We start from the raw sequence: 20,444 nt of genomic DNA on the forward strand, positions 1-20,444 counted from the left end.
TCTGGACACGGAGTCTAGAACCTAGATTTCCATTGTGCCTGAGGTGGTACAAGTTTGAGTCTAAAGGACTGGCCAACTTGTCATCAATCTACTTGTTTGTATTCAGTCTTTCCTTCCTTCAGTCAGCCAGTCAGCTGTCAGCAAGCATTCATTCCCTCCAGCATTCTGGGAAATGCCAGGGCTGCCTTCTGAAGCTGTCTGTTCAGCCTGTGCCAGGACTGCATTCCTCAGCACCCTCCTCTGCCCTTCTCACCCTGTTAAGTCCTAGCTTTACCCACTCTACCCCTCTTAGATAGCACCTAGCTCCTTAGGGCATGGTTTCCCAACTCAAATCATAAGACTGGACTGGCAGAGAATCTGAACTCTCTTCTGTGGACTGTTCTGCCCTCCACAGGTAGCACTGGGAGCTGGGAAGAGGGTAGAGTCCCAGGCACTGGAGAAGTTGGGGTATGCTGGCAGTAAGAGCTTCGTGCCCACCATTGGCAAGGTCTACACTGTCAGGGTGCATGTGCACGCACGCGCACGCACACACACACACACACACACACACACACACACACACACCACACATACTACCCCCACTCTATCCCCCAACACTCCCCTCACAACATACCAAGAGTACAGGAAGATGACCAAGAAGGGCGCAGAGACAGCAAACTGCAACCACCGCCAGGGCCGAACCAGATATGCCACTCCCGCCAGCAGGATCTGCCCCAGGGTGAAGGCGTAGCCCAAAAGGGCTCCAGCCACTGTCCGCCCTTGGGTGGGCATCCACTCCACAACTGGGGAGAAGACAGAGGTGAGGGCCCAGCCAGCCAGGAGAGGCGAGGCAAGTGGGCGTTTACTGAGTGCACACCACACTGCTGAGACAGCAAAGTTAGGGAAAATCTCAATGGACTAGGAAGATGGGTCAAGATACAGGACAGGGATAAATGTAAAGTCCTACACCTGGATTCAAAAGATCAATTGCACAAATATAGGCTAGAGGCTGTGAATTACTTAAAGAGCAAGCAGTTCACAGGGAGAAAAGGCAAATCCCAGGGAGTTGGAGTTTAAGTGACTCACCCACACTCACCCAGATGGGAAGTGTCACAGGTGGGATTTAAACCCTCCCCTTGGCTCCAAGCACAGTGCTCTAGCCAATCTGCTACCCTGCCCCTTAGGCTACAAGAACGAGCACAGTATCCGGGACAAGGGAGGTCAGAGGCCCACTCTCCTCACCCCAGTGAGACCCCATCCGCGGTGCAATCTTCCCTTCTGGGCTCTGGCAAACTAAAGTCAATTTGGATGGACGAGAATAGCGACAGAACTAAAAACCAGGTCAGAGGAGAAGGGATGTGGCGGAGAAGGAAAAAAACGGGCCTGGGAATCAGGTCACCTGGGTTCCAGCCTGGGCTCTGGCCCTTACTTGGTCTGGGAGTTTAACTTCTTGGCACCTCAGTTTCTTCCTCTATAAAAAGGGGATGATGGTATCAACCCAAGAGGATCGCTGTGGGGGAAGGACTTTGTAATCCTTGAGAGCTGCAGGATGGGTGTGAGCTGTACCAGCAGTGGTGATGACGGAGGACAGCTAAAGGAACTAGGAATGGTTTCTCTTCTTAGGAGGAGAGAAAACTTGGGGATGGCTAGGAATATGGCCTGTCTCCCACCATGATCACCCTACTCAAGCGCACTCATGCCCCCGGATGATGAGAATGCTTCCCAAAGTGATCTTTCTCCTTTCATTCTCTCCCTACTCCAACCCACCCACCAGGTCCACATTCCCCTTTCATCAGGAGTCTCCCTCTATTTCCTGTCGAGCCTTTCAAGGCATTCAAGACCCTCCATAATCAGGGACCAGTCTCTTTTTTTTCCATTTTATCTGGCACTATCCTTACTTACTGTAGCCAGACTGGACCATTCGCATTCCAGCTTCTCATCTTGTCTTCTCCCACTTCTGGAGCTTTGCCCAACCCATTTGCCATGCCAGGTATGGAGTCATGGTCTCTACTTGCTGCCTAGCTCTGGTTAGTAAAACTCTCTTTGCTGGCAATGCCCAGCTCAGGGGACGTGTCTTCCAGGAAGCTTTTCCTAATTCCACCTCCACCCCAGCCCAAAATGCCCTGGCCATTTTGGGGAGTCTGACAAGCTCCGTCTGGATCTCTCTTTTGCACCATACCAGTAAGCCTTCATCTCAACTCAACAAGCACTGATCCTGTGGCGCATCAGAAAGAAGAATCAGTGCAATGGGCACAAGGGAAAATTCAGCTCAACAGAAAGAAGCAATGGCTACCAGTGAGACCCATCTGACAGATGTGTGGGCTGCCCTCAGGGAACAAGCTCCCCTTCACTGGAGGTCAGAGGGTCACAAGCCGGAGAGCAGACTCTTAGATTTTCAGTGCAGCAAACACTACAAACCAAGGCGTGATTTATCTGTCCGCTGATTGGCTAGACCTAAGAAACTAATGGGGGAAATGTTAATATTGTAGATTGAATGTAAAAGTGTGTCTGCATTTTTATTTTTTCAGAAAACAAATTGCTAAACATTTACCAACACACTCCTGGCTGGAAGGGGGACCTTAGAAGTCATCTAGTCCACTTGTATGGTCTGATGCTGAGTGAAGTGAGCAGAACCAGGAGAATGCTGTACACAGTAACAGCCACGCTGTGCGATGACTAATATTGATAAACTTAACCCTTCCCGGCAATACAAGGATCTAAGACATCCCCAAAGGCCTCATGATGGAAAATGCTATCCACATCCAGAGAAAGAACTATGGAGTTTGAATGTAGATCGAAGCATACTATTTGCTATTTTTTTTCTCTTCCGTTGAGTTTTGTTTCCTCTTTCTGGTGGTTCCTCCTATTGGTTCTAATTCTCACCTACAACATGACGAATGTGAAAATATGTTTAATAGGAATGTCTATATATAGCCTATATCAGATTGTGCACTGTCTTGGGGAGGGAGGGGGAGAAAAATTTTAAACTCAAGAGCATATGGAAGTGATTGTTGATAAATCTAAATAAATTAATAAAAAAAAGATAAAAAAAAAGAAGTCATCTAGTCCAATGCCTTCATTTTACAGATGAGGAAAATGAAGCCAAAGAGGTTAAGGAATTTAGTATCATAAGATCACAGACTCAGAGCTGAGTCTGACTCAGAAGTGACTTTAGAAGCCATCTACTCTAATTCCTTCATTTTACAGATGAGAAAACTGAGGCAGACAGAGGTTAACAGAGTGGCAGAGTAAGTGGTAGAGCAGGGCTTTGAACCTGCAGCCTCTGATTCCAGACCCAGTGCTCTTTCCACCAGGCCACACTTCCTCTTTGTTTAAGTAGAGGCTAGATCTAGAAAGCAGAAGAAACGTCCACACTGAATGGGCAGCGACACTGGACTCCTGCCCTCTGAGCTTCCACGATACTAATTCTCAGATTGTGTCTGTCTGCCTGATAGATGAATGCACCCTTCTCAGAGCCTCTTGTCTTTGCTCTCTTTTCTTCCCCTGCCCCCAAGCGGACCCTATGGCTCTGCCCTTCCCTGCACTGAAGCTTTCTCAAGGTCAAGGCTGTTTCCCCAGAGCGACCAGAGTGAACCCTGTAATCTGTAACAGGAGCCAGAGCAGCCGGCCTGGAGGAGGCTTAGCCTGTCCTTTCCATCAGTCACAGTCCAGTCTCAGGTGCTGACCAGAGTTCCCCTGAAGCCGGCCAGGAAAAAGGATTAACTTGGAACACTTGAGTAGGAAGGGCTACGCCCCATCTCTCTTCCCTGCTACACGCAAACCCTCCCCAGCCAGGGTGAACGCTTCCAGCCTGGTCCAAACCGGTCCTGTCTGCTTCCCTCAGCACAGCTAAGTGCAGCTCTGGAATGAGCCTCTGACCAGCTGGGGAATCGGGCACAAGTGTCTTCCACTCTGTGCTTCATTTTCCTCTGTGAAATGAGGAGGTGGGATTGCAGGACCTCTTAAGGTGTCTGACCACATCTGACAAATGTATGTGATTTTCCCCACCCTCAGTCTTTCCCTCTCTACTGAAAGGATGAAGGTAACATTATCTTGCCTCCTATTTCCACCCTCCTCCCGCTCCCCAACCAGGATTGCCTCACCCTACCTGGGACGACTTACCCAGAGAAAGGGAGTTGAGAATGATTCCAGAAAAAGTCATGCCCGTCAGGAAACGAAAAACACAGTAGACGATGAAGGAGCTGAAGCAGGCTGAGCAGGCCCCAGACACAGCAAGCTGTAGGTAGGACCAGATGAGGGGAGCCTTCCGGCCCCATCTGAGCCCAGGAGAGAGAAGACACACAATCGCGGAGTTGCCTGGGTGTCCAGAGGCAGGACAGACACCAGCCAATGACTTGGAGGTAGGGGGCTTCTGGCTTCCCTCTGGGGTTTCATAGATTGTTGGAAACTCCCTTCACTGGTACGGCTCTACCACACTAAGTCTAAATCGTGATGGTCTTGGGGGATTGTCCGGGGCCTTGAGAGATAGGCTAGTGAGGCCAGAGCCACACAACAGGATGTGGGTGAGAAGCTGGTCATGTATATTCCTGGCCCTCTCTCCACTTTGCCTTAGACCAACAGCAGCTATAGTAGAAATTATTTTAAATGATAAAAGTTACGTCTATTGATAAGGTGACGAGTGAGAATGAGGATAAGCCTGGGCAGGAAGGGCTCGCTGTGCTCTGTTAGAGACAATAATTCCGTCAAGGAGACCGCAGCCCGACTGGAGTGCCATGAGGGTGATAAGACCTTTTCTGCCCGACAGAGCCAACTTTCTCAGACAGGGCGTCCCATTGGACTGCTACTTCTCCAGTGCCCTCAAGCTTACAAAGCTCTTTCATGTACTCATTTCCTTCCAGCCTCCCAATGACCCTGGGAGATGGTGCTATTATAATATCCATTTTACAGAGGACTAAACTGAGGCCCAGAGAACTTAAGTGACTTAACCCAATATAGTCAGGTAAGTGTCTAGTTCTGTGGGCCTCAGCTTTCTCATCTGCCCAATGGGGATAAAAATAATGTCTGCCTCCCATGCTGGTTGTGAAGATCAAATAAGATGATACCTGTAGAGAACTCTGCAAACCTGAAAGCTCTTGATGCAGGGAACCCCCACGGGAGAGTCTGACTGGCACCTTTTCTACAACTTGTAGACTCGCCCGGGGCACTCAGAGCAAGTGATCTGTCCAGGGTCACTAGAGCTAGCACTCTGGACCCAGCATTCCTGGCTCCAAGGCCAGCCTGCCTTGTAGGGCAACCAAGAAAAGTAGGTGAACTGGAGACTGAGCCCCCAGCACCCTAGTCAGAGCACACCTGGCATCTCCGTAAGCTGGAGAGGAAGGAGACTAGGGCTGTGAAGGGTCTCCAGTTCACGCCTTGGGAAAATCAGTGGAAGGAACAAAGGATGTTTAGGCTAGAGAAGAGTTGATTGAGGAGCAATTGTGATGGGAGGGGAGTGATATTGGGGGCAGGTTTGGATTTGGTTATAAGGAGAGAATTCCTACTGTCCGGAGTCACTCAGCAGCAGAGTGAGCAGGAGACCCCTCACTGAGAAGAGAGGGTTGGATGACCCCTTGTAGGGTGTGACCTGTCAGTGATTCCCTCTCAGGAATGGGCTGGTCTCAGTGGCCCCTGAGGTCCCTGTAAATTCCTGGGTTTTGGGCTTATGTGACTCTGATTCTCCAGCAGGTTACCCTGACCAGAGGCCCTTGTGGGAAGACTGGATGGATGACCAGTTGTCAGGGGTTTGAGAAAGGGAATGTAGGTTCGCATAACAAGTCAGAGCACAAAGCCTCAGGGGATCCTTCCTACTCTGACATGCCGTGATTCTATGTGATTAAGTCCTCCAAGGGGAGACAACAGAGTGTAGCCAAGAAAGGTTCAGAGACAGAGAGACAGAGAGACAGAGGAGAGAGAAAGAGAGAGAAAGGGGAGGAGGGGAGGGAGAGAGAAAGAGAGAGAAGAGAGAAGGAGAAAGGAGAAAAGAGAGAGAAAAAAGAGGAGAGAGAGAGAGAGACAGAGAGACAGAGGAGAGAGAAAGAGAGAGAGAGAGAGAGAGAGAGAGAGAGAGAGAGAGAGAGAGAGAGAGAAGCCCTCAGTGCTTAAGACAGATCTTCCATTGAAGAGTGTCAAGGGATGGGGATGGAGAGGCCTACCTGTCTGCCACACTGCCAAACACAGCAGCCCCCACCAGCACCCCTGCCATGTAGACCGTCTGGGCTAGGTCCCTCATGGGCCTTGAATTGCACACCAGATCCCACTGTCGGGGAAAAAACAGAGACTCTGTGACTACATTTCCTCCCGTGCTTCCTGTCCCCAAAGGCCTGGGACCTCTCCTGACCTCAGTTACGATGGTGGAGGGGAAGACGCTCTGGTCATAGGTCCATCCGTCCTCACAGCCTTCAGTGGCCGCCCCACCGACCGTGGCATTAGGGTCCGACAGCACCCACTGAGGCTGGACAAAGCGCAGGCAAGGCTCCGGCCTCTGGTGCTGGTCCATGGGTATGGACACCCGCCACTGGTTCTCCTCTGTGAGGTTGGTGCTCCACGTCCCGTTTGCATGGCCCTGGCAGTGATGCCAGGGGACGGCAGCTGTGAAGTTTTGGAGAAAATTGTGGCAAGCTAGAAGGGAACAGGGGAACAACAGCAGAGCAGTGTACAGCATCTGGAAGCGGCCCACGCCACCCAGGGTGTCCAGCAACTCAGTGAAGGCCATGGCAGCCAAGGGCCGGACAGCAGGCCTGCAGGCAGCAGCAGCAGATGCAGCCAGCTGGCCTTGGGCGGGCATTATGTAAGGGAGCTGTGGAGTCAGGGGATGGAGAGATTAGGACCTGGACTCAGGAGACTCTGGTTACACCTCATGGGGAGCCTCGGGTGTCCGTCCGGCAGGTTCAGGGGCTGCTGGCACCCAGCCTCCCTCCTGCCACTGCTGGAGGCCCATCAGCCTCCTCCTCCACCCCATCTCCTCTCAGGCTCTCAGGGGTAGAGCCAGGAAGGCCCTCATCCAACACTTTCATTTTACAGAAACAAGTCCAGAGAGGAGAAATGAGGCCCAGTCGCTGAGGAGAGTGGACAGTAGGGCAGGAACCCTCCAACTCTCCGTGGCAGCAGGCCACTCTCCAGCCTCCTGGACTACAGGACAGACAAGCCCAAGTTGGCTCACCCAAAGAGCCTGGCACAGGCACCCAGGAGCTGGGGATATAGGGCGAGTCACTGGACTGAGAGGTCAACCTCAGCTACACCTCGATTTCCTCATCTACAAAATGGGCACAGTTATGTCACCTGCCTTACAGGGTTGTGAGGAAAACATGCTATGTTCTTATGCATAAGCCCAACTCACCCTTGCAAGGGGCCCCCTAGGAGGGAGCTAGGAAGAAAACCTTAGCTTCCACCTTCCTGCCAGGGACTGTTTGGAAGGCTCCTTCAAGAGGCAGGGATTCAGTTCTCAGTGTGACCTGTGACAAGTTATTTTTTCCTTTGGCCTTCATTTACCTCATCTACAAAATGGGCTGGGTTCCTTCCTTTGTACCCAAAATCTTTTGATCACCAGGGGGACTCCTGTACAAGTAGAGGGTGGACCAAAGTTGGTCTCTGAGGCTTCCTGCCAGCTACTGATGCTAACAGACACTTCTGGGACCCTCAAGTTGGAGTCTTTTCATCCATGATCTCAGCTGGGCTTCCCAAGACCCCACAGCGGTGGGTAGTGCTACAGGGATCGTTGCCCATATTTGACCAATATGGAAACTGAGGCTCCAAGAGATGGACCAACTTGCCCAGGATCACACAACTAGAAAGTGACAGTCACCAGGAGATTTTTGCAGCCAGACCAGCCAGTGGCTGTTGGGTCTTCGGCAAAGATTCAATTGCATGATCTACTCAGATCCTCCCCCCAAAAAAGACTATAAGATTATAGGGCTCTTTGCAGTGAATCCTCTTCTCTGGGGCTCCCTCAAACCACTAGTATAGACACTGTCCAAAACCAAGAATTCTTTCACCCGGAACAACAGTAGTTGAGTAGAAGGGTACAAGATACGTGAGGAATAGCCCAGTGGTGGGTATGATTGCCTGTTGTAAGCTGGGGCACCACGGCACTGGGCAGGACACTGTGGGTCAGAGACTGAGTGAATAGGGTTGTATAAAGAAGCACATTACAATATGAGGTGGAGTAATGGCTTTCTTTTGACTTCGTAGGATGCACCCCTCCCTGTGTTGGTGCCCCAGGGTGAAGCCCCAGTCACCCCACCCTAGTGTGGGCCTACCAAAAAGCCTCTGAAGGCCTCAGGGCCTCACAAGAGCAGGGTCCCTAAGATACGTGTCATGTTGGAGGCAGGGGGACTGGAAGAGGGGTCCGTTTTCAAAATCCAAAGTCCCCACTATCTCCTAGCAATTTAAACTGGTTGCCAGGTACATGCTCCAGGATAAGCCCATAGTCGCCAGAGGTTTAATGGTGTTTACAGGCAGGGGAGTGCTTATCTCTGACTTCAAACCACGGGATCCCAGGAAGAGTGGGCATAACTTATGTAAGCAGCAGGTGTTACTAGGTCTTGGGGCAGCCTCCCCTCGCCCAGAATATGGCATGAAAGAAGTAGCTCTACCCAAGGAAACCCTGGGGGGGATCAGGTGTGTGCCAACTCCAGGCTTGAGTGTCAGGGACAGATTGGGAGGGCCAGCACGTCCAGGCCTGCAAGGGGAGGAGACTGCTGTTAAGGACTTAATTGGAGCAAAGGGACAGTGTGACAGCCCAGAGCATGAGGCTCCAGATGGCATCTTTGACACAGAAAGGACAGAGGAGAAAGGTGAATCCCAGGTGTTTGTTAGACAAAGGCCCAAAAAAGCCCAACACCCAGCCCCAAGCCAGTCCTTAACTGTGCTCCCCTAGAATCGTGGATGGCCCAGGGGAGCTGCTTTGCTGCCTCAGCCCTCCGGCCAGGTCCTGCCCTCCCTACTAAGCAGACCAGGTAGCCAGCCCTTTGCAGATGGCCCCAGCACTCCCGGCTGAGACCCCAGCTGAGAGCCCAAAGGCTGACGGACAAGTTTCTTACCTTCCCCCAGACCCATATCCCCTCACAGAGTCACAGCATCTCAGCAGCTGGACAGAGCGTGACTGACCACCCGGTCCCGCCCAGATCTAAAAGAAGTTCCCGTCCGTTCTCGGATCCCAAGTACCCAGATGGCCTGAAGGCAAGCTTCCCAAGGAGGGAGAGCCCACCATGGCCAGAGGAAGCCCCTCACACTTTAGGGCAGTGCCAGTGTTAGCTGTTTCTTAATGTCATTTTCTTCCATCTGTCTGGTCATCCTGGGTCACAATTTCAGCGTCATCTGTAGTCTCGATGCACCCTCCCCACTGCACCCAGCTGCCAAGTGCTACTGATTTTAGCTCAGTCCCTATCTCTGGGACTGCTGCAATGGCCTCTCACTCGGTCTCCTTCCTGCCAATTGATCCTCCGGGACCTCCCCTTGCCAAACCAGCCTCCAGGTGGTTGTTAAGAAATTTTTCAGTCATGTCCAACTCTTCATGACCCTATTTAGGGTTTTCTTGGCAAGGATACTGGAGCAGTTTGTCATTTCCTTCTTCAGCTCATTTTACAGATGAGGAAACTGAGGCAGACAGGATTAAATGATTTGCCCAGAGTCACACAGACACTGTCTCCTTTCTCACCAGTCTTCTAGATGATTCCCCAGCCAAACCTTTCTCCAAACCTATTCCTAGAGCATGGAGCTGACCTCCTTATCCCCCTGCTCAAGAAGCTTCAGTGGTCCCTTATTGTCTCCAGCAATGATGCAAACTCCTGTTTGGCATTTAAAGCCACAGCCAATCTGGCTACAATTGCCCTTCCAAACATTCTTCCCCAACTCCTACTTGATGGTTCAGCCAATTGAGCCCACTTGCTGTTCCCTTATACATGATTGTTTCATCTTAAGGCCTTAACACAGTCCTCCCCTCCCCCCAGGTCTGCAATGCTCTCCCCTGCTCACCTCCACCAGGTAGGATCAATAGCTTCCTTCAAAGCAGAGCTCAGGGTCCACTTTCTGCAGGAAGCCAGACAAGAACCTCTACCACCACCACACCTAAATTAATCTGAATACATTGTCTTGTTTTATCTGTGTGCAGGAGTAGAATGGAAAGTCATTAAGGACAGTTCCAAGATTTTCTTTGCAATATAGTGCCTGGTAAATGGCAGGTGCTAAACACATGCTAGTTGGGTTGAAAAATGACAAGTGGGGAGGCAGCTAGATGGCATGGTGGATAGAGCACCAGCCCTGGATTCAGGAAGACCTGAGTTCAAATCTGACCTCGGACACTTGCCACTTATTAGCTGTGTGACCCTGGGCAAGTCACTTCACCCCATTCCCTCGCCAAAAAAAATAATAATAATGACAAGTGGGTGTTTTTCTCACAGGCCAACCACAACAGACTCTGGAAGGGGGGAGAACTTAGGGGGTTTCTGTTTTATTTGGGGTTCTTTTGGCATAAGAATAGGTGGTTGAGATCTACAAGAAAACAACCTCCACCACCTTCACCCTAGGCATCTCCTCAGATGCCCCCACAACCACATACCCAGTCCCTAAAAAGACCCCCTTACAATCACAAAGTATAAAAAAAATAGCAGGAACAAAAAAGAGGTTGGCCCTCCCAGGATATGCAGCCTTCAGGGAGCTGGAGGGAGCCGGACAGGGCCCAAGTGAGGCACGGGCTGGCCGTCACCCCAAAGTGGGGCTGTTTGGCTTTCTTGATGTGAAGGTCCTGATGGTTTCCTGGAACCCAGTGCAGGGACTCCTCAAAGGGCCAGGCCAGGAGGGGACTGGGCAAAGGGAGCTGGTGGGTAGGGTATGAGATCAGAAGGAAGACCAGACTGGGGGCAGGTGAGTGTCCATCCACAGTGCAGGGCAGGGGTCTGCTGGCCAATGCCCTCAGAGGGCTTTCTTGGAGGTGATGTTAGAAGCCAAACTCAATCCCAGGTGGGCATCAGGTGGGCAGGCCAATGGGGAGAGCTGTCTGGGCAGTGGCCTCTGGCAGGGGCAGTCCCAGCTTGCCCTGGGACCCCTGACTCAAGGTTGGCACAAAATCAAGCAGTATTCCTGGCTTCCATGCTGAAGGATTGAGCAGGCTCAAGGCTGGAGTTCCCGGGGCTCCTTCCCCACCTCCTGGAGGGCCTACTAGGTCTATGCCTTAGGCACACATGAGGGAGGCATGCCCCTATCTAGTGTAGGATATCCGTGGCAGCTCAAAGGGGAGGGAGGCAGGAGGAAGGGCAGCTTCCCATCTCTCCTGAGAAGGCACTTGAAGCTGGGGTCATGGGGTAGGCAGAAGAGGAGGCTGGGGTCAGTGCAGAGAGAGGTAGAAGCCTGCCCCATCCACTTCACGCAAACATGGTCAACTGTAACCACTGGAAGAGGAAAGGGAGAGAAAATCAGAGCAGAGAAAAGAAGGTGGAAATTGGGGAGGGGTGCTCTCCAACTCTCCCAGGCCATTCTGCCTCCCAACCCTGCTCAGCTCTGCTCCTAGGACTCAGCTGCTCTGGCCCCCAGCTCCCCCTTTCATTTCGTCACTGGGTATCTTACTTCTCAGAACTCAGGTGCCCGACCCCTCCAGGGTCCTGAGCCGCCCAAAAACCACAACCAACCCCAACCCGGCCCCACATCAAGAGGGAGGAAAAGGGAAGAGAAGGCTGTTACCCTAAGCAAGTCGAAATTCACAATTCCATCTCTGTCTGTATCCAGACTCTGGAAAAATCCTGTGTGAGCAGTACAAGGAAAAGCAGATGAGTCAGGCAGGCCAAAACCACAGAGTGTGTTCCTGCCAGCCAGAGATGGATGCGAATCCCTTTTCCCCAACATACACACGGAAATGACCACACAAACATGTACGTATGTGTGTCTGTGTGCACACATGCCCATGTCTCCCTTTGTTGTATGGCAGGGGTGCAGGGGGGCTCCCAGAAGAGACCGGGGAGGACAGACACAAGGCGCAGAAAGGAGCGCCCTCCATCAGACATAGGCAAGGGGCAAACTTTCCCAGAGCCTCCAGGAAATGAAAGACGGGACAGCAGTACTCACGGAACATGGTCTCCAGTCGCACCAGACAGCACACAAAGTTGTCAAAGTTCACGGCCAGGTCAGGCTCCGAGTAGCGGGTGATAATCAGTTCATACAGCTTCTTGTTCAGCTTGTACCCTGGGCCAGGAAGAGAAGCACAGAAATCAGTCATGGGGCCAGGCTGGGGAGCTTGTTTGCACTGGTCCTATTGGAGAACAATTCAAATTTGTTCCTACTGTCATCAACGCCCTGCCCTTCTCACACCCTCGTTTTCTCACTTTCTTATAGATCACTCCTTATGTTCTTCTCCCTTCCCTTATGCCCAAGTTGTCCCATCCTTAAAAAAAAAAAAAAAAAACCAACCTCCTCTCTAGAACCCACCTTCCCTGATAGCTCTCTTCCCTTTTCACAAGCAAACCCTTAAGAAAAGCCATCGGCATTTCCCAACTCGACCTTTGCTCCTCCCACTCTTTTTTGCACTAAGGCTCTCTCCAAGATGACCAATGATCTCTTAATTGCTAAATCTAATGGGACTTCTTTTCAGTCAGTCATTCATTGATTCTTGACCTCTTGGTAGCTTTTGACACAGTTGAGTAACTGCCCCCTCCTGCCTCATCTTCTGAAGCATGTTCTCTCCTGGGTCTCCTACCTGTCAGACCATGCTTTTCAGTTTCCTTTGCTGAAGGGCCTAACTCTTTGGTCCCAGGACCCCTTTGTACTCTTAAAAATTACTGAGGAATACCCTCACCAAGAGCTTTTGTTCATGAGTTATATCCATCAATATTCACCTCATCAGAAATTAAAATGTATTAGTATTAAGACAGAGGCTTTGAATTCATGGACCCCTGAAAGAATCTGGGACACCCACAGGGGTCCCCAGACCACTCGTTGAAAACCGCTGGTATAGGGGATAGGGCACTGGACTTGGGCTATTCACGGTCACAGAGTTAGGACGCATCACATACAAGACTCCACCTTGGGTCTCCTGACTCCAGAAGCTCTAGGCACTATACACAGAGCCTCTCCCATGAGATCAACTTGCTGGGAGTCAGGGATAGACAGGGCACCTTTGGCTCAGAAATAATTAACTCATTAAGGGATCCCTGGAGAGACCCAGTGAGAGGACAGGAGTCACCCTTTAGTAAGCCCCTAGAGATGAAGGAGTTGGAGGCAACAGAGTGGAGTCCCAGGGCTTGGTTCCAATGTCTTTGCTTCTGAGTTGTATCACTTTAGGAAAGCCACCTCCCCTCTGTGGGCCTCAGTTTACTTCTCTTCTTAGATCAGATACTTGTAAGGGTCTGTGTACTTGTCATCCTGAGGAGCAGCTGGCCAGCAGCTGAGTATTACCACCACCAATAGGGTGTGCCCCCATCACCTGTTGGCAGTTTCCTCCCCAAACCCCTACCAGATCAGGATTTTACCTGCTGCCTCAAGAGCCATCCGCATCTCATAGGAGCTCATGCTGCCTGACTTGTCTAGGTCATACTTTCGGAAGATGTCCTACAGGGGAGGGACAGAGGATGAGGAAAAGGGAGAAGTCAATCCTTTCATCTTCCCCCAGGGGCCTCTAGGACCATGGCCAGCAGGCAGATGAGGTGCTGAGGACGCAATGGGAAGAGAATCACCACTTCTGGCCTGGATGCTTTGATTTTGGGGTTGGGGGAGATTATGGTGTAGGGGAATTATAAGGCTGAACCCCAGAGGTTCCTCTGACTGTGAGGAAACAAGCAGGTAAGAGACAGCCCACCGCCTTCTGCCAGCCAGCCAACCTTAAATTGGCAGCCTGGCAGCCCAGAGCCACACCACCCAGGGACTGAGGAGCTGGGAGAACAAAGACACTCATTTCCTTACCAGGTAATTTTTGATTCGGTTCCAGAGGATGTTAAACTCAACCAACCCCAGTTTCCCATTGCCATCTCGCTGAAGCAGCGTTAAGAGAGAACTATAGAGATCTGGATGGGGAAATGCCCAAAGCAGGGAGGGGATGGGGGCAGAGGCTTCACAGGATCAAAGGGACCTTAGAGATCACCTAGTCACACATTCAGTTTTAAAGATGAGAAAACTGAGACCCAGAGAAGAAAGTGACTTGTCCAAGGTCACACAAAGAGTAAATGGCAGAGGTGGGATTTGAACTCAGGTCCTCTGACTCCCAATGCAGTGCTCTTCTCTCTGTACTACACTGTCTCTTCTGGAGAAGAGGTGAGAGAAAGGAGGAAAGGAGATAGTGGGAAAGTAAATTAGTTAAAAAAGACTCTTTGAACTGAACTCCCTTCCTGGCCCGTGCCATCTAGACTGCCCCCCTATCATGCCCAGACTGGCTTTCCCAAAGCCCTGCCCATTCCTCCCTGCCACTAGCTAGGTCCTGGGGCTGGGAAGCCTGCAGTTCCCCTGGCCCTGACTCCAAAGGATACATCCATAAGATTCACCATGCTTCGGCACGACTCCTTGCTGAAGCCATTAGTCCGAAGGTCTTTGTCTATGGAGGGGGAAGGGATGAAGATTTTTGAGATTGGGGGGGGCGGGGAGAGGCAGAAAGAGAGGAAGTCAGGGAAAACAAAGTTGGAGGATTGTGTCCCCTGCGAGTTAACATCATGGATCCGAGGATTCCAGGTAGGAAGGGACCTTTAACAGCATCTAACCACTCCCTCATCCATTCACTCATTAGCAAGCATTTGTGAAGTTCCTACTATGTGCTAGGCACTGTACAAGGCACTGGGGATTCAAGGATAAAAGGGAAACAGAACCTGCTCTCAAGCAGCTTCTATGGGGCAGACCCAGTTAAGTCAGCATTAAGTAGTATTGGTGGGAGGGAGGGTAGGAACTACAGAAGGGGACATGAGAGGGCAGGGACTACCTGGGTGTAGTTATCTGGATCTATATCCCCAGGCTTAGCACAAAGGAAGTGCCTAAACAACTTTCATCCATTCATTTTACAGAGGAAGGAACAGAGGGGAAGGGACCTGTCCATGGTCCTAAAGTTAGTAAGTGTCAGACCCAGGTCATCAAGTCTTTGGACTCCAAAGCCAGACCTTGCTCCATGAACCTTTCCTTGCATTACTGAAAAATCATAATAAACAAGGTCCTTTCTTGTGCACACATAGACATCTGCCCTAGCGGTTGCTTCAAGTCCTGGCTCTGGGAGAGGAAGAGGAAGTGGGAAAATATCAGCATTCCAGGTTCAGGGAGGGAATCAGGGCTCAACGCTGGGCTCCTCAGGGACACTCACGTTTGCTAACAATCCTGTTCAGGATGGTCTGTAGTTCCTTGACACTGATCTCCATGTCCTGGTGAGAAATGGGTACAGAGGACGGTGAGGTGTGCCCTGGGGGAGCCAGGCCCCTCCACCCCCCCATCTCTTCCAAAGCCCCACTCACCACCCCAGCCAGCTGCTTAAAAAGGTTCTTGAAGGTGTCATCAATCTCGTCTTCAGAGAGTACTCTCTGTGATGAACAAGGGGGAAGCGGTGGTTAGCTGCCAGAGTCCTTCATCTCCCAGCCTGCACCCTCCTGAGCCAAGACCACTCTTCCCCAGAAACTGCAGAGAGGCTGAGAGGTTAGGACAGCCTACATATCTCCAAATCTGGAGTGACCTTAAAGATTACCTTATCCAACTTCCTTATCATCCAGATGAAGGAAACTGAAGCCCAGAAAAAGGAAAGGACTGGCCTGGAATTGCCCAAGTTAGCTAGTGGCAACGCCAGGATTGGAACCTAGCTCCAATTCCACAGCACAATGCTGCCTGATAGGGAGGGAGAGAAAGGGAAGAAGAGAAAGGAATATACCTTTCATCCACCACCCCAGCACAGAAGCAGCGCTGCCTACCTCATCGGGGAGGTGAGCCTCAATCTTTTCATCCAGCTCCCTGTGGAAAGGGAAACACAGAGGGAGGGAGGGAGGCAGAAAGGGAGAGAGAGTAAGAAAGAGAGAAAGAGAGAGAACCAGTGAGAAGGGTATGGGAAGCCCCCAGAAGCCTGGGGAGCTGAGGCAGTGGGGGAGAGCCTGAGGAGGCAAACAGGGCTGGGGACACCGGGGAGAGCTGGGGGCTGCGCTGGGGGGAGGGGCAGGGCCACTTCTACTCCCTCTCCCACTCACACGGTCCCAGCCTTCTTCTCCGAGAAGAAGCGGAGCACAAAGTCGCCCTCCTTGTTGGGCTCGAAGGTGGAGGGCACCACAATGTACTCGCCAGGAGGCAGGCACAGGCGTGAGCTGACCTCCCGTAGGTTGATGAACTGCTCCGAGCGGGCCAGTGATGAGTGGGACAGGAAGAAGTCCCGCTTCAGGTGCACAGCAGTCTGACCCACCAACTGCCAATGAAAGAAAGGGGGCGTAAGGGTTTTCCCCCCTCCCAGGGCCAGGTCTGAGACTCAGCTCCCTATATTACTGTCCTACCATGGGACCGTGCGCAGGTCTCCTCCCTCTCTAGACCCCAAGGTCCCATCTCTGTAAAAATGGCACAATAATTCTCATCTTGCCCCCCACAGGGTTCAAATCCTAGCTGACACATGCTGATTGCGTGACCCTGGGCAAGTCAGTTCTCCTCCACCACCCCCCCAATATGTCTCTAAGACTATCCATTGCAGAGAAGGTGCCAATCTGCACTGGCAGAAGGGGGTACCTCCCTGGGAGTTCCTATGAGGGTCTTGGGAAGCATATTTAAATAGAAGGTCTCTGATTTTGTGACCTGGAGTAAGTTACATGCCCTCCTTGGGCCTCAGCTGGCCCCTCTGCCAAGTGAGACGGTTGGACTCTCTCTAACCTCTGAGGTAGGTCCTTACCAGCTCTGATCTAGGAACCTCCACTGACCAACTAAGATATGAGGGTGGCCAAGAGCTCTCCAAGGCTTTGCTAGCAGGGAGCTAACTCTAGAAAACCCAACCCTGCAGGGAGGGCTTCAAGTCCGGGTTCTGCAATAGGCAGCTGGCCTCACAGCAGAGGACCAGCCAAGAGGATACACGAAGACCATTCCTGGGTCACGGGGGTCTGCAGTGCATCAGGGGAGGGCAGGGATCCACATCTACAAAATTGGGGATCTCTCTGGAGTCCACATCAGCCCTGGGAAGAAAGTCCTTGGTATCATCCTCCCCAGTTAACAAAGGAAGCAGTAGAGATCCAGAGGGGTTAAGAGATGTGCCCAGAGTCCTAAAGTGCACGTCAGAGGCAAGACTTTGACCCAGTTCTCCCAGATCCATATTATTCAAGTGGTGCAGCAGAAAGCGTCCTGCCCCTGACACTTCCCAGGTGCGTGACCCTAGCCAAGTCATTTCCCCAGTCTGAGCATGTTTTCCTCTTCCATAATACGGGAAGAATGCTGCCATCACCTCCCTCGCAGAGCTGTTCTGAGGAAAGGCTTTGCCAGTCTTCAAGTGCCACAGACGTAGGCAGCTTGGTGGCACAGAAGACGGAGCCAGGAAGAGCCAAGTGCAAACCCTGCCCCCGACACTTCTTAGCCATGTGACTCGGGACAAGTCACTTCATCTCTCTCAGCCTCAGTTTCCCTAGCAGTCATGGAATGACACCTGCCTCACAACGGTGTTGCAAGGTTCAAATGAGGTAAACCAGGGCATACCCTTCACAGACAAAGTGGCGCGTAAATGAGAGCTGTTGTCGATGATAACCACAGCTGATGCTTCCCATGGTCTGGAAAGCACCTCACGCATATTCTCTCATCATCTGGTTATCATTATGTGGGCAACACTCATTAATATCAACGGAGGCAGCATGGTCCAGAGGCTGCCCAGGAGGTCAGCCTCAGAGTCAGGAAGACCTGACCCAAGTCCAGCCCCCCATCCCATCCGGGCTGTGTGACCCTGGGCAAATCACTTCACCACACTGGCCTGGGAACACTCCCTCAGACCCTCCATTTCAGGCTTGCACTGGCAGAGCTTTCTCCCGGGGAGCGCATTACGCCAGCAAAATCGTGGGTCTGCCACGGAGCAGCAGCAGAGACTAGCAGCTGGCCCCATTCCGGCATTGGTCTGTGCCCTTGGCCTCTCCCTGGCCCATCTGCAGCTCTGGCCTCAGGGGCATGGTGGCTCTCCAGGGCCATCAGCACCAAGTGGGTCAGGCAGGTGCACTTACCTTCTCAGGAACCTGTTAAGAGAAAGAAAGACAGACCAGTGAGAGGGAAGTCTGTGGCTTCTCCCCAGCCAAGGAAGGGGGAAGGGTGGGTGGGGGGACACCTGGACTCTGAGAGAGGAAGCTTGGGGACTGCTTTGGCACAAGAGCTGAGCCCAGTCACCTTGGGGAAGTACAAGGAGAGCAGAGTGACTTCCACAAGTTCCGCATCTCCTGCCTCAAGTCCCAGGCCAAGGTCATCTTCCTAGGGGGCTACAACCTAGGGTGTGTGTGTGTGGGGGGGTCTTCTATTCATAGTTGAGAAAGCATGATGCTTTTCCTAACTCCCCACCCACCCCTTTGCACCCTAGGATCATTAATGTTCTAAGATTCACCTGTTCACCCCAGGCCTGAGCAGTGGCCCTCCCCAAGAATCCAGATGGCCCATGCTACCTCAGTGACCTCCCACCCAGATCTGGCATCCTGGAGTGGAAGGCTCCGTCTAAGGCCTGTCAGAGATGGTGAGCCTGGAGCCAGACATTTTCCTAAACCCATCCTTGAACCAAATGACAATGGCAAACGGGCCTTGGAATTAGGCATGCCTGACACGCAGGGTGTGAGGATGCCCATTCTGGTAACCGACAAGGAGAGCTTTGGGTTTGAGGTCCTCCGAGGACCAAAGCTGCCAAGTCCAGGGAAGGTTCAAGGATGTCTGGTCCCAAAGCCTTCCTTCTGGCTGACCCGCTGCAGCAGGATCATTCAGCTTCCGACCTCAGAGGGCTCCCCAGGGGGATCCTCACAACAGGAAGCCAGTTCAGGTCCAAAGCCATGAAAGGGGACCATGGAGGGAACAGAGCAGGCTCACCTCAGTCCCAAGAGACATCGGGGCTGTTATCCTAGCTGTACCCCCAACTCTATGTGTGTGTGTGTGTATGTGTGAGTGTGCGTGTGTGTGAGTGCAGGCACGTGAACATACATGTGCCCTTGGACAAGGGCTCCCTCACTTCCTCCCCTCCGAGACTCACCCATCTCTAGGCACCTTCCCAGTCCTGACCCCTTGGGCTCTATCAGACCACATCCTAACGACAGCCCTGGGGATCAGGCCACAGGGCACAAGAAGGCAGGCAGCTGAGGCAAGGTTGGGCACAGGAAGGTGGGCTGCCCCACACACTGGCACTCACTTCATAGACTGCGAAGCCGATGGTCTCCATGTCCCGACCAAAGCGGCGCTCTCTGCGCCGGTGTTTCTGCATGAGCGCCAGGAGGAAGCTGCAGCCCGCGTCTGATTGACCCCCGCGGTCATCATCCACCTCCTCCAGTTTGATCTTAAACTGGGGGTTCACCCAGAAGGTAGCTGTGAGAACAAGGCAGGGATCAGAGGGGTGGTGGCCCAAACCCCACAAACACTCTCTTCTCTTCCTGTAACTCTCTCACCTACCTTCTCTGAACCCCAACAAGTTGGGAGCAAGAAACCCCATCTGGAGGTAAATCCTGGCTCTGGTACAAGTCAACTAAGCTCTGCAGGCCTTAGTTTCCTCCTTTGAAGCCGGACTCCATGGCCTTTGAGGCCCCTACTTACTCTAGCCCTAAGACCTTGCGCTCCTGTGATTCCCTAGTTCTGTCCGAGGCCTGAGGAAGAATCACGATGGAATCCATACTAATTATATGATCATCACCAACACGATCAGTGAGGAAGGCCCCCAGCCCACTGGCCTTCCCCGGGGCCAGCGTTGGTGAGAACATGGTTGAGTCTCCCAGGATGAGCGGGCAGGGACAAGCCACTGCCTCCAGTCTCGCCCTACCAGGCCATCCTCCACTCAGCTGCCAGTGATCCTCCCAATGCACTCAACCCCTCACTCAAGAAACAGGAACTCCTCATCACCTCTGGGATCAAACCTAAAATCCTATTTGGCATTCAGAGCCCTTCCCAGCCTGGCCTCTGCCTACTTCTCCTGTCTGGAAGGAAGGAAGGGAGAGAGGGAGGGAGGGAGAGAGGAAGGAAGGAAGGGAGAGAGGGAGGGAGGGAGAGAGGAAGGAAGGAAGGAAAATAGGAAGGAAGGGAGAGAGGGAGGGAGGGAGGAGGGAAGAAGGGAGGAGGAAGAGAGGGAGGGAGGGGGGAAGGAGGAAGGAAGGAAAAAAGGAAGGAAGGGAGAGAGGGAGGGAGGGAGGAAGATAATGGAGAAGAGAAGATGGAAGAGAGGGAGGGAGGAGGAGAGGGAGGGAAGGGAGTAGGGAAGGAGGAAGGAAGGGAAAAAAGAAGGGAGGGAGGGAAGGGAGGAGGAAGAGAAGAAAGGGAAAGAAGGGAGGGGAAGGAGGGAGGGAGGAAGGAAGCAAGTGGGGGAGGAAGGAAGGAAGAGAGGGAGGGAAGGAGGAAGGAAG

The 20,444-nt window shown here is 52.3% G+C and overlaps 2 protein-coding genes across 4 annotated transcripts in view; both read right to left on the reverse strand.

Annotated features, from left to right (window-relative positions):
- Positions 1 to 6,691, reverse strand: part of LOC114038838 (solute carrier family 22 member 20-like) — a 16,435-nt gene extending 9,744 nt beyond the window's left edge. Inside the window, exons 1-4 of the mRNA XM_027856317.1 lie at positions 6,317 to 6,691; positions 6,132 to 6,235; positions 4,102 to 4,256; positions 614 to 782 (exon numbers count right to left, since the gene is read on the reverse strand). Of these exons, the coding sequence (XP_027712118.1) occupies positions 614 to 782; positions 4,102 to 4,256; positions 6,132 to 6,235; positions 6,317 to 6,691 (803 nt within the window). The remainder of the gene's footprint in view (positions 1 to 613; positions 783 to 4,101; positions 4,257 to 6,131; positions 6,236 to 6,316) is intronic.
- Positions 6,692 to 10,392: 3,701 nt separating this feature from the next.
- The window catches only part of CAPN1 (calpain 1), a 26,979-nt gene continuing 16,927 nt past the window's right edge, over positions 10,393 to 20,444 (reverse strand). For all 3 annotated transcript variants that reach the window (XM_027856041.1, XM_027856039.1, XM_027856038.1), the window contains 12 exons: positions 19,247 to 19,419; positions 18,090 to 18,101; positions 16,104 to 16,315; positions 15,834 to 15,873; positions 15,387 to 15,452; positions 15,239 to 15,296; positions 14,424 to 14,488; positions 13,864 to 13,932; positions 13,434 to 13,512; positions 12,034 to 12,150; positions 11,653 to 11,711; positions 10,393 to 11,363 (listed from right to left, as the gene is read on the reverse strand). In XM_027856041.1, the coding sequence (XP_027711842.1) occupies positions 11,337 to 11,363; positions 11,653 to 11,711; positions 12,034 to 12,150; positions 13,434 to 13,512; positions 13,864 to 13,932; positions 14,424 to 14,488; positions 15,239 to 15,296; positions 15,387 to 15,452; positions 15,834 to 15,873; positions 16,104 to 16,315; positions 18,090 to 18,101; positions 19,247 to 19,419 (977 nt within the window). In that variant the 3' untranslated portion in view covers positions 10,393 to 11,336. The remainder of the gene's footprint in view (positions 11,364 to 11,652; positions 11,712 to 12,033; positions 12,151 to 13,433; positions 13,513 to 13,863; positions 13,933 to 14,423; positions 14,489 to 15,238; positions 15,297 to 15,386; positions 15,453 to 15,833; positions 15,874 to 16,103; positions 16,316 to 18,089; positions 18,102 to 19,246; positions 19,420 to 20,444) is intronic.

The sequence above is a fragment of the Vombatus ursinus genome, unplaced genomic scaffold, assembly GCF_900497805.2.
Source record: "Vombatus ursinus unplaced genomic scaffold, bare-nosed wombat genome assembly UNPS02011369.1, whole genome shotgun sequence".
NCBI classification, from domain to species: domain Eukaryota; kingdom Metazoa; phylum Chordata; class Mammalia; order Diprotodontia; family Vombatidae; genus Vombatus; species Vombatus ursinus.